Below are 10916 nucleotides of genomic sequence, written 5' to 3'. Positions count from 1 at the left end.
GGGCAGTGAAATAAAGCCCTGTCAGGCCAGCCCCGCAAAGTTTCCCAGGTCTATGCGCGATGTGATGCTACAATCAAGTGTTTGTCTTTGAATTCTCTAAATTGTACTTATTTCATTACAAAACAGGACTACAAGTCCCAGGATTCAAAGGAAAAAACTGGACTGGTGCAGCACATCACGCATAAACCAGGGAAACTTGGTAGCTATGTACAGTGTTCATTGGGCCCAGGTGCCGCTGCACCTGCTGCACCGATGCTAGGTACGCTCTTGGAGGCGAGGAATATTTAGGCCCATATTTATACTTTTTGACGCTAAACTGCGCTAACGCAGTTTAGCGTCAAAAAGTTTTGCGCCGTCTAACGCCATTCTGAAGCGCCATGCGGGCGCCGTATTTATGGAATGGCGTTAGACGGCGCAATCAGACCGGCGCTGCCTGGTTTGCGTGGGAAAAAACCACGTAGACCAGACAGCGCCGGCGTAGGGGGAAAATGGCGCATGGGCGTCTTAAAATGGGGCAAGTCAGGTTACGTCGAAAAAATCGTCTTAACCCGACTTGCGCCATTTTTTAACGACGCCCATCCCCCATCAACATGACTCCTATCATTGTAAAGATAGGAGTCATGCCCCCTTGCCCAATGGCCATGCCCAGGGGACTTCTGTCCCCTGGGCATGGTCATTGGGCATAGTGGCATGTAGGGGGGCACAAATCAGGCCCCCCTATGCCACAAAATATTATTAAAAAAAAAAAAAAAAATACTTACCTGAACTTACCTGAATGTCCCTGGGGTGGGTCCCTCCAGCCTTGGGTGTCCTCCTGGGGTGGGCAAGGGTGGCAGGGGGGGTCCCTGGGGGCAGGGGAGGGCACTCTGGGCTCATTTTGAGCCCACTTGTCCCTTAACGCCATGCCTGACCCAGGCGTTAAAAAGCGGCGCAAATGCGCTGTTTTTAGCCACGCCAACTCCCGGGCGTCTCTTTTGCCCGGGAGTATAAATACCACGTAAAGGCCTGGGAGTCATTTTTTAGACGGGAACGCCTCCCTTGCATATCATTAACGCAAGGAAGGGGTTCACGCTAAAAAATGACGCACATTCCGGGAACTTTGGCGCTATTCGCCTCTAACGCCATAGTATAAATATGGCGTTAGTTGGCGTTAGTTTTGCGTCGAAATTGCGTCAAAAAAAACGACGCAATTTCGGCGCAAACGGAGTATAAATATGGCCCTTAATTCTTCGGGGATTTTAAGTGCAACGGGACTCCGATGAAAAGAGCTCGCAAACAGAGGCAGGAGGCGTCAGAGGAGCTATATTCAGTAATATAAATTGCCCGGACACAGTGTCATCGAATTAAGTAAAACGCCGCGGGGCAGGAGGGGTTCTTTAGTAATAATGAGGGAGCACCTGTGACGGCGCTGGGATGGGGGCAGCTGTAAATGGCTCGAGTCCACCAGAACGGAGCATGTTTGTTTTGGTTGGACCGCGGTATCCCCGCCACCACCCCAAGACGCCCCCACCCACCTCCAGGAGCCGTCACTCGGCCTCGAGAAGCCGGGGGCACCTGGATGGCTGTTTCACGGGTGCTGAAGAGGTGTGAACGGCCCGTCAATGCGCCTCCTCAACCAACTGGGCGCCGGGGATAAGCGGGCAATCTTCTGGCCAGCTGGACCGGGTTAAGGGTTTCCCCTTGTCCCCCAAAGGCGGGAGGGAAACTGCACCCCGCCGGCCCCCCCTCCTTTGAAGAGGGATTCCTCATTCATGGTCGTGTCTGACTTACAGTCATCGCCCACACACAGAAACCCTCCACCTCTCCGAAAACCGAGAAGACAGAGTTTGGGAAAATTCTGCATCAATACCAATTAATTCGTGCAGGCGTGCGGGGGCTGTGGAGGGACGAAGGGATCAGTGGGTTTAGCACAGCTGCTGGGCTGTGGAGAGAAGGTAGGGCCAGGAAGAGACACTTGGGATGTGGGGTGATGATGGAGCTGTGGAGAAACGCTGGGCTGTGGACAAAGTTTAAGACCAGGAAGATATGCTTGCGATGCGGGGTGATGCTGGGTTCTGGAGAAAACGTAGAGCCAGGAAGAGATGCGAGTGATGTGGGGTGATGGTGAAGCTGTGGAGAGATGCTGAGCTGAGGAGATAATGTAAGGCCAGGAAGAGATGCTTGGAGTGTGCAGTGATGATGGGGCTGCGGAGAAATGCTGTGTTGTAGAGAGACAGTAGGGCCAGGAAGACATCCTGGGCATGTGGTATGATGATGGTGGGGCTGTGGAGAGATGTTTGGCTGTGGCGAAAATTAAAGACCAGGAAAAGATGATTGTGATATGGGTTGATGGTAGGGCTCTGAATAGATGCTGGGCTGAGGAGAGAAGATAGTGTCAGGCAGAGATGTTGGGGATGTGGAGTGATGGTGAGGCTGTGTAAAAGCTCTTTCAATGTGAAGTGAAGGTCAGGCTAGGAAGAGATCTTTTGAGTATGGAGTGACCATGGGGCTGTGAAGAGATGCTAGGATGTGGAGAGATGGTTTGGCCATGGAGAGGTCAGGGTATGAAGAGATACTTTGGATGTGGAGTGATTGTGGGGTGTGGAGTGAGGGTGGGGTGTGGAGGGATGCTGGGATGTGGGGAGAAGGTGCAGCCAGTAAGAGATGCTAGGGATGTGGAAAAATAGTAAGGTCAGGAAGAGACGCTTGGGATGTGGAGTGATGGTTGGGCTGTGGAGAGATTTAAAGGGCCAGAAAGAGATGTTGAGTATGCGTAGCAATAGTAAGGTCAGATGGAGGTGCTTAGGATGTGCAAGAATGCTGGTGCTGTGGATTGATGGGTGGGCTGTGGGGAAAAGGTAGGGCAGGGGAAAGATGTTGAGGGTGTGGAGAGCTAGTATGGCCAGGGAGAGATGCTTGGAATGTGCAGTAATGCTGGTGTTGTGGAGTGAAGGTACACCTTGGTGGACATTTTCGCAATGTAGGAAGATGCTGGAGCTGTTGACAGGTAGCACCACTGTGGGCAGGTGTAATTAAGTGGTAGGACTGTGGAGTGATGGTGGAGATCTTTATAGATGCTGCAGAGAAGATGGACTAGGAAGAGGTATTTTTTCGTTGTCTTTCTTTATGCCTCCTTAAGATGCCCTCCCTGTCTGCAAGCTAACTGTCAAATACAACTCATCAGCATTTATCTTGAATTATTTCTCTTTTTCTTGAGCTTTGCCATCCTAAAATGTGGTATAAGAGCCTATATAAATAATATAATGCAATAGCTCCATGAGCTGTGTAGTAAGGTAGTCGCCTCTCCCTTTGTCGACAGCACGGAACACACAGATTACCCAGTTCCATGTCTGAGAACCTCAGTCCGTCTATGTTTTTTTTTTCTCTGCCTTCTGGAAGGCGCATCTCTATGAGTCTGTGCTGTACAGTTATCCTGGGGGTGAAGAGAGATGTTGTTCTGGAAAAAGATGGTAGGGCTAAAGAGAGATGCTAGGGCTGTGCAGTGCTGCGGGGCTGTGGACAGAAGGTAGGGCTTGGAAGAGATGCTGTGGAGATGTGCCAGATCTGTGGAGAGAAGTTAGTGTTAGGAATTGGTCCTGTGGCTGAGGAGAGATGCTAGGGCTGCGGAGAGATGGCAGAACTAGGTAGTGATCTGTGGGGAGAAGTTATGGTTAGGGAGTGGTCCTGTGGCTTTGGAGAGCAGCAGAGGCTGTGGAGAGCAGCTGGGGCTGCGGAGAGACGGCAGGGCTAGGAAGAGATCCTGTGGAGAGGAGTTATGGTTAGTGAGGGTCCCTCTGACTATGGTGAGATGCTGCTACCGTAGAGGCGGGGGCATGACTAGGCACCGAGCAGCTGCTGGGCTGTGAAGAGCTGCCGGGCGGCAGGGGTTAGGCTGCACTAGAAACTAAAGTAAAAGCTGTGAAAAGAAGGTTGGGGCAGAGGCCATGGAAATACACGAGGTCTGTGCATTTCATATCCTTATGAACTAATTTGTTTAAGCCAACGTAAGAGTTAAATTTTCTGCACTTTCTGGAGGTCGCAGGGTATTAAAGGGGACCAAGAAAGGTTTTGTCTCAAGATAAACTAGAAAGTGGTTCCTGAGGACAGTCACAGTTACAATAATATGCAGCCCCCTCGTCTCTAAGAAAAGCTTTTCTCACCTGACCTCCCCCCGCACCTTCGCCCCCCAAGAGTGAACCGATCTTAGTGATACAAACCTTCTCGCAGGGAGGGGCCACCCCACGACCCCCCACCATCACACCTGGGTTCGCGCTATAAGAGTGGCCCCGGCTGGGAATGCTCACATCATCGCCTGCAGCCTCCAGACTCCCTCGGACTGACCCTGCCGCCCCCAGCAGCATGACGGCCCCCCTCACGATGCCCGCAGACCAGTCCCTCCCGGGGCCGAACCCCTGTTCCGAGGAGCGTCCCTCTGTGCAAAGCCCGCCTGGGGCCCCGCTGGGCCCAGAGACCGGGGCGCCGGTGCCAGCAGGTAAGACGACGTTTACCCCAATACCGCACCGGAAAGAGTTCGTTGAGCATGAGCTAAAAATGGTGGCACTGCCGCGCGCCCCCTTAAAGGGACCTTAAACAGGGCAGCGTCAGTTAAGTGGGGCAGCGCAGCCCACCCTTTATAAAGGCCCAAACGTTCATATTTTCCTAATTTTTCACTGAGCCAGGCGCCTTGGGGCTCAAGAGTCGATACATTTTTTATTCACTGTGACCTGTGCGCAAAGGGGTACAGGTGTTATCTCCGAAAAGAGGTGTTCTTTGCGAGTAAAGAGTGTTTTTCTCTTCGTTTACGGATTGAAAAGATGGCAGTCTGTTTTATAAAGGGGGGAGGGCGGGGGAATTGGACATTCGTTGAGTATAAGTGCGTTGCTTTTATCCCAACCACCCATGCTACTTAGAGTTGTTTTCTTTTAACCCAGATATTATGTCATTTCCAAAAACAAACTTTATTTGCAGGATGATTTAATAAAAGTGAATGTCTTTATTGCGCACAAGTGTCCCCTCTTTGTGAAAACCTAGCGGAATACTTAGCCGTGCCTGAAAAATATATTAGGAATAGGCCCCTCCTCCCGTTTGCACTTACTCTGAGTTTGCATGGTATTGTAAATATATTGCTATAGCGCTTATTTGCCCTGAACATGTGCTGAATTGCTTAATGGCGGTGTGTTCTTTTTGGTAGCACTCATATATTTAGGTTTGTATCTTGGAGATTGTGGGGGCAGCATTCAGGCCAGGTGACGTTTCCATCCCCCACACCGACTCCTCGCCAGCAGGTCCTACTCACCCACCTGCCCTCCCGACAGCACTTCCTGCCATTAGCCCCTCCGCCCCCCTTTCCTCCTGCAGGTCTGAGTTCTTCCCTTCGAGGCGCTGTGGACTAGTCCAATCAAAACCCGGACGATAAATCCAGCAGGGGAAAGACTAGACGAGGGGAAGGGGCGCGTGCAATGCGCAGAAAACATTCACGCGCCTCGTGCGGGCACGTGCCCCACTTCTTATTCTGGAGCAGTTTCGCCTTTAAAATTATTCAAAATTTCTCCTTTTGGAGCCCATTCTTGTGTTTTCCGCGACTCGTTTAAGAGCATCTTTTCTTCATCATTTCACAGAACCTTCTCTTACTGCACACCTTGAGTCCGTAGTCTTTATTGCCGTGTCTCTGTTTCAAGGGGAGACGTTTTTGCATCGCGCATATCAGTGCTCTAGGCTCATTTCCCCACCCGAGCCGGCATCCTTGCTTTTCATACACGATGCCTGTTCATTTTCTTTAATTTCGAGTTCACTTAATTCAGTTTAAAACAATTGAAGTGAACACGATGGAAATATTTTTTTTAACCTTCTCAAGCCCTGGACGCACCTCGGCCAAACGCATGGCAGTTACTTGCATTGTGTGAAACCTCCAACCCAGGATATCAGCCAGATACCTCGGTGATTTGACATTGAGTGGGGAATTTTTATCCAACGACAGGGATGGCTCCATAGATAATTTGTTTATATTCGCATCTTTGTTTCGCTTCCTTCCGTTTTTCTCTGTCCCTTGTCCTACCTAGTAACCCCATCACAATTCTCTGTCCCTGTGAACTCCCTTTTATAATCTATCTATCTCCCTGTAATTCTAAAAACTAGAAATTATTAGTACTGGGTTTGCCATGACCACGAGAGTAGGCAGTGGCGTTAATGCTTGAAGTTCACTATATTTGCCACCAGAGGGCAGAAAAGGATACACAATCTCAATTTTAGCAAGAATTACATTGCTATTGAATGTGTGCGTTTCTCCCTCAATGAACACTACAGTGCCAAAGGGTCTGATCAGGTACGGGCTCCATCATTGATACCCGAAACATTGATGGCAGGTGATTTTAGGCTATGTAGGCTGTCACAGTGGTGGTAAGATGTCAGGGCTGGGTTACACGAAAGAGCACTGCTGAGGCGTTAGGCAGGTCTGACTGTATTGCTCTCCTCAAACTGGGTGAGGATAAGCTCGCTAAGGTCAAATAATTATTCATCAGGTCTGCCTCTGCCATCAGGGAGTGAGGGGAATTGGTTAAATTCAGCCTGAGAGACTGTCTGGACATTAAAGTTGGTGATGGTACTGAGACCTAACTCTCCCTGGTGAGGAAACGTCTAGGAACGGTCCCTTCTAACAAAGGGCCTGATTTAAATATTGGCAGACGGGTTACTCCATCACAACATTGACGGATATCACATCCACCGAAATCTAAATCCCACAGAAAAGGAATATTTGTCACCTTTGTGACAGAGTAACCCCTTCGCTAGTATCTAAATCAGGCACAGAGTTTCGGGTTGGCTCAGTCAGGGTGGGTATTTAGTCCAGGTTTGGTGGGGCGCATGGTTGCAGGCTGCACTGGATTTGTCAAAGCTTGAGGCTGCCCAGTAGAGTATGAGACTGATGTACAAGGCATTTAAGAATGAGTGCAGGAGCCCAAAGCTCGGCCTAGAAGCCCACAGCTTAAGATATTACATGTCAGCCCACACAATATCAAAGCTGCATAGCCTCAAATCACCTCGTGCCTCTTGAATTCACTACTAGACACTCCCTGCCCCTTTATCTCACTCTTGCAGGATCCTGCTTTCTTTCTTTGGAGCGCTTTGTCAGTCTTTCTTTGTCTCCTTCTTTCCCCTTTCTGTGTTTTTACGGTCTCTTGATCTCTCTAAATGCCTGAGGGGGCTAAATATGCACCGGGACCTAAAAGTGAGTGCCACTGGGCCCCACCGGCAACCGCCGGCTCAAAGTAAGCACTGACAGCTCAATGTTTGAGTCAGAATGGGGCTCAAAGTGAATTATTTCTGTGCTGTGTTTGAACCATGTTTGATTTCATAATCAAACCTTGGGGTTATCAAGCCTCACCTTAGGGTGGATAAGATCCTCGATCGATGAGACTCTGAGGTCTTCAGTCTACCCAAAGATCTGTGCAACAATCTACTGTCATGCATTACATGCACATAATGCACACAAGTGGTTCTCAACTTTTTCCCTTCACACCAAGCTTTTGAAAGCTACAAAATATCTAAGGTATCTTCAGCATGAAAATCTGCATTTTAATGGATGAAAAATTGTGCAAGTGGCTGTTCAAATATTGCCTTGTACAACTGGCAGGTTTGACAATTTCCTCTCCATTTCACAATTTTGTTACAGGCAAGTGCTGTGCTCCACCCGGCAAAGATGGTGCCCTTTATCCTCCCCCAGACTCTGCCACTGGTCTGAAAGTAGAGTCGTCCACCCAGTTGTCCCCAGTCAAGGCCAGCGGGCCGGAGAAGAAGGTCAGGAAGCGCACTTACTTCACCCAGGAGCAGCTGATGGAGCTACACCAGCGGTTCCAGAAACAGCACTACATGAATGTCCCTCAGGCCCAGCAGCTGGCGAAGGACCTCAACCTCACGTACCAGCAGGTGAGAGCAGGGCATGGAAGGCGGGAGCGTGCTACCAGGATGCGTAAGGGTAAGGGAAGGGTGGAGGGTGCTACCAGGATGCGTAAGGGTAAGGGAAGGGTGGAGGGTGCTACCAGGATGGGTAAGGGTAAGGGAAGGGTGGAGGGTGCTACCAGGATGGGTAAGGGTAAGGGAAGGCTGGAGGGTGCTACCAGGATGCGTAAGGGTTCTCCACAGGGACTGCAGGCGAACGTTTCATCTCATTGCTTTCCTTGGCAGGTGAAGACTTGGTTCCAGAACCGGCGGATGAAACACAAGAAGATTCACAAGGAGTCATTGTGGATCAACCAGGGTCAAAGGCTACTTCAGGTGAGTGCTATATTCTGGTGTGCGGTTTTAAGTTGACTGCTTGATCATCGTCCTACAAAACTATCCTAGCCCGGGTTCCAGTTTCATGAAGGCAGGTCTGTATAGGTGAGTACAGATTTACTAGTCTTACAGATCCACACATCCGTACCTTGAAGATATAGATATGTGGGTTTGAGGTTAGTGAATCTACACTTGCTATATGTTCTTGCCAGCACCAAATTGAGGAAGTCAGAATAAATGCTATAATATTTTTGTAGGGCCATATTTAAAATACAATATTTTGAGAAGACTGTGAAGTGATAGGCCACACATTATTTTGACAACAAAACCTTTCATAGATTGAGTGATTCAACGAAGCAAACTTCTTCTACACAATTGTTTCATATATTCTAAAATTCATCTATCCATTATTCTCTTTCGTGGGTGTTCATAGATTTCCAGGACAATTTTCTCAACCACTTCAATGTAACAAAGTTTATAAATGTCAAAAGTTCAAACCTGCGCATCCAACTTAGCAAAGGTACAAACTCCAACTAACTTCTCCTTTCATTCATCTTTTAATTCAATGTGATCTGCTCTACCCCAAGCTTCATTGCTCTCCAACTCGGGATCCACACCTGCTTCTATGTTTATAGATAATGTAACCCATCAATGAACTAACTTATTTGTCCACTTCTCCACGTTGAAATATAGCTATAAATGTTATTAAATAGGGATAAGAATATCATTCTAATCCAAACCAAGCTACCTGCCTTTTTCTGGCATCAAGAGGTGGCTATTGTGTGTGCTTCCTTCTGTTATCTTCCTTTCTAATTTGTGGGAGATGGGAAAAGCAGGTGATACACATCAATCAGGTCAGCTACATCAATTAGGAACTAAAATATTTTTTTCTTAAACACAGCCTGAACATTGAAGGATGGTAGAAGAGACCTAGGGGTAGCCCATCATGAGACCTGTGGGCCACAGATGAAAAGTCTGAAGAAAGCTTTAGTTTATCCATGCTGAAGGGAGAGAATCTGTAAAAAAAGATTAACGTGTTGTTAGTAGCACACACAGATATGTTTATGCGCCAGTCCTTCAAGTTTGAGAACAGTTCCATGCTGTGGTTATTGGGTTTGGGCTGATTTATATTAAATGGGTTGCATGATGGGAAGCTAGTGGAAGTGTTTTGGGGTGGGGTCACTGAAATGCCATGCCGTGCAGGCAATGTTGTGGATAAGGGCACTCTTGTCTATTGTCACTAAGTAGAGTTGTACACTCAAGGGTGTAAATGCTTTATAATTGACATTAAAAAATATCTTCTGGTTATTTTCAGACTGGATCCCAGTCCGGGGAATGCATAAGGATTTCTCCACCCTTCTCCCAGGGCTGTCAGGCCCATCATGGTGGAAACCTCCAGCGATTCGCAGGCCATCCTTACCAGAACTATGCCAGTATGCAGAGCCCTCACCAGACAATAGTACCAGAAGATAGGCCCCTGGGTTTGCATCGGCAGAGCATTCTGCAGAGCCTGGGCCAACAGCAGTCTATGGACATGTTTCAGAATTACCAAGCCATGGAATACCCGAGCAGCAGACAAGGAGATGGGTATAACTTCACGCCTCCTCAAAGCTACCCATCTGGAGCTCCATACACTGACTACTTCTACCAGCAGCAGCAGCTACACTGCAATCATTATCAAAGTATGTCCAATAGGAAATATGAAAACACAGAAGAAAATGAACCTAACCATTCAAACAACATTTATTTAGGTTGAGGGAAACAAAATCTGGACATGGAATTATTTCTTAGCAAGTGTGCACCGCTTTCCCAAGCAGTGAGATTCAGGACACCAGCCTGTGGCAGATGAATTCAAGCCAGAGTGAAAAACAGCAATGGTGCTTGAATGCTCGTTGGCATGTTGTGGGCAGCCATTTTGAAGACATTCTTCAGACAATCACCCCGGACACCATTTTTCAAGGAAGCCAAAAGAAGCGATCCTAGACTATGTTATGAAGAAAGTAAAAAAGGCCAGAGAGCTGTTGTGATCTTTTCAAAGGGATCCAGAATACACAAAAACATGTGGAACAAATAACCATGCCCACTGCTGTTGGTACCTTTTTGGACATGCATGGTGGCATCAAGGCACTAGGAGCCAGGCCATGAAAGGGACTCAGTATTGTGGGGATGATGGGGAGGTGGTTAAGGGCCTCAGGGTGTTTTTCCTATTAAAATATGAAAATACCAGAAAGATGGTAAAGTATTATAGATTTTTTGTAACTAAAAATAATAATAAAAAAAGTCAATGTTTTTATAATGAAGGACTGTTTGGTGTTACTGTGCATCCAAGGGTTCTCTCAGTGTCACACCAGAGGTGTATCTGAAATAGGAGCACTTTCACCATTACAGTTTGTGCATATCAATTGTGGTGAGAGGTATACCTAACTACAATTGTACTGAACAAGAAAATTTGCACATTTTCCAGGCTTTTCCTGTTCAATAAAGGTGTACAATCCCAAACAAAAAATTGTAAATTTTATGAACAAAACTTTCTTGAAAGGAGAAATACAATGGGCCTTATTATGACTTTGGCAGACGGAAAATCCCGTCCCCAAAGTCCCGATGGGTAGGTTGCGGCCAGTGTGGCAGCCTCCCCACCAGGCCCATTACAAGTTTCCTGCTGGGTCAGG

The 10916-nt window shown here is 47.9% G+C and overlaps 1 protein-coding gene across 1 annotated transcript; it reads left to right on the top strand.

Moving 5' to 3' along the window:
• Window positions 1–4286: 4286 nt before the first annotated feature.
• Window positions 4287–10713, top strand: LOC138247189 (homeobox protein NANOG-like). Its single transcript, XM_069201937.1, has 4 exons — window positions 4287–4471; window positions 7646–7899; window positions 8158–8247; window positions 9563–10713. Exons 1-4 carry the CDS (start codon window positions 4339–4341, stop codon window positions 10001–10003), a joined length of 918 nt encoding a protein of 305 aa, XP_069058038.1. The 5' UTR covers window positions 4287–4338; the 3' UTR covers window positions 10004–10713.
• The last annotated feature ends 203 nt before the right edge of the window (window positions 10714–10916 follow it).

Source organism: Pleurodeles waltl, chromosome 7 (genome assembly GCF_031143425.1).
Source record: "Pleurodeles waltl isolate 20211129_DDA chromosome 7, aPleWal1.hap1.20221129, whole genome shotgun sequence".
Classification (NCBI taxonomy): domain Eukaryota; kingdom Metazoa; phylum Chordata; class Amphibia; order Caudata; family Salamandridae; genus Pleurodeles; species Pleurodeles waltl.
Note: the sequence above shows the minus strand (reverse complement) of the source record. Positions and strands in the feature narration are given on the sequence as shown.

Coding starts and splice junctions, on each gene's coding strand:
- LOC138247189 (XM_069201937.1), top strand. CDS start 4,339: ATGACGGCCCCCCTCACGATGCCCGCAGACCAGTCCCTCCCGGGGCCG. Junction 4,472..7,645: donor CGGGGCGCCGGTGCCAGCAG/GTAAGACGACGT, acceptor ATTTTGTTACAG/GCAAGTGCTGTGCTCCACCC. Junction 8,248..9,562: donor AGGGTCAAAGGCTACTTCAG/GTGAGTGCTATA, acceptor GGTTATTTTCAG/ACTGGATCCCAGTCCGGGGA.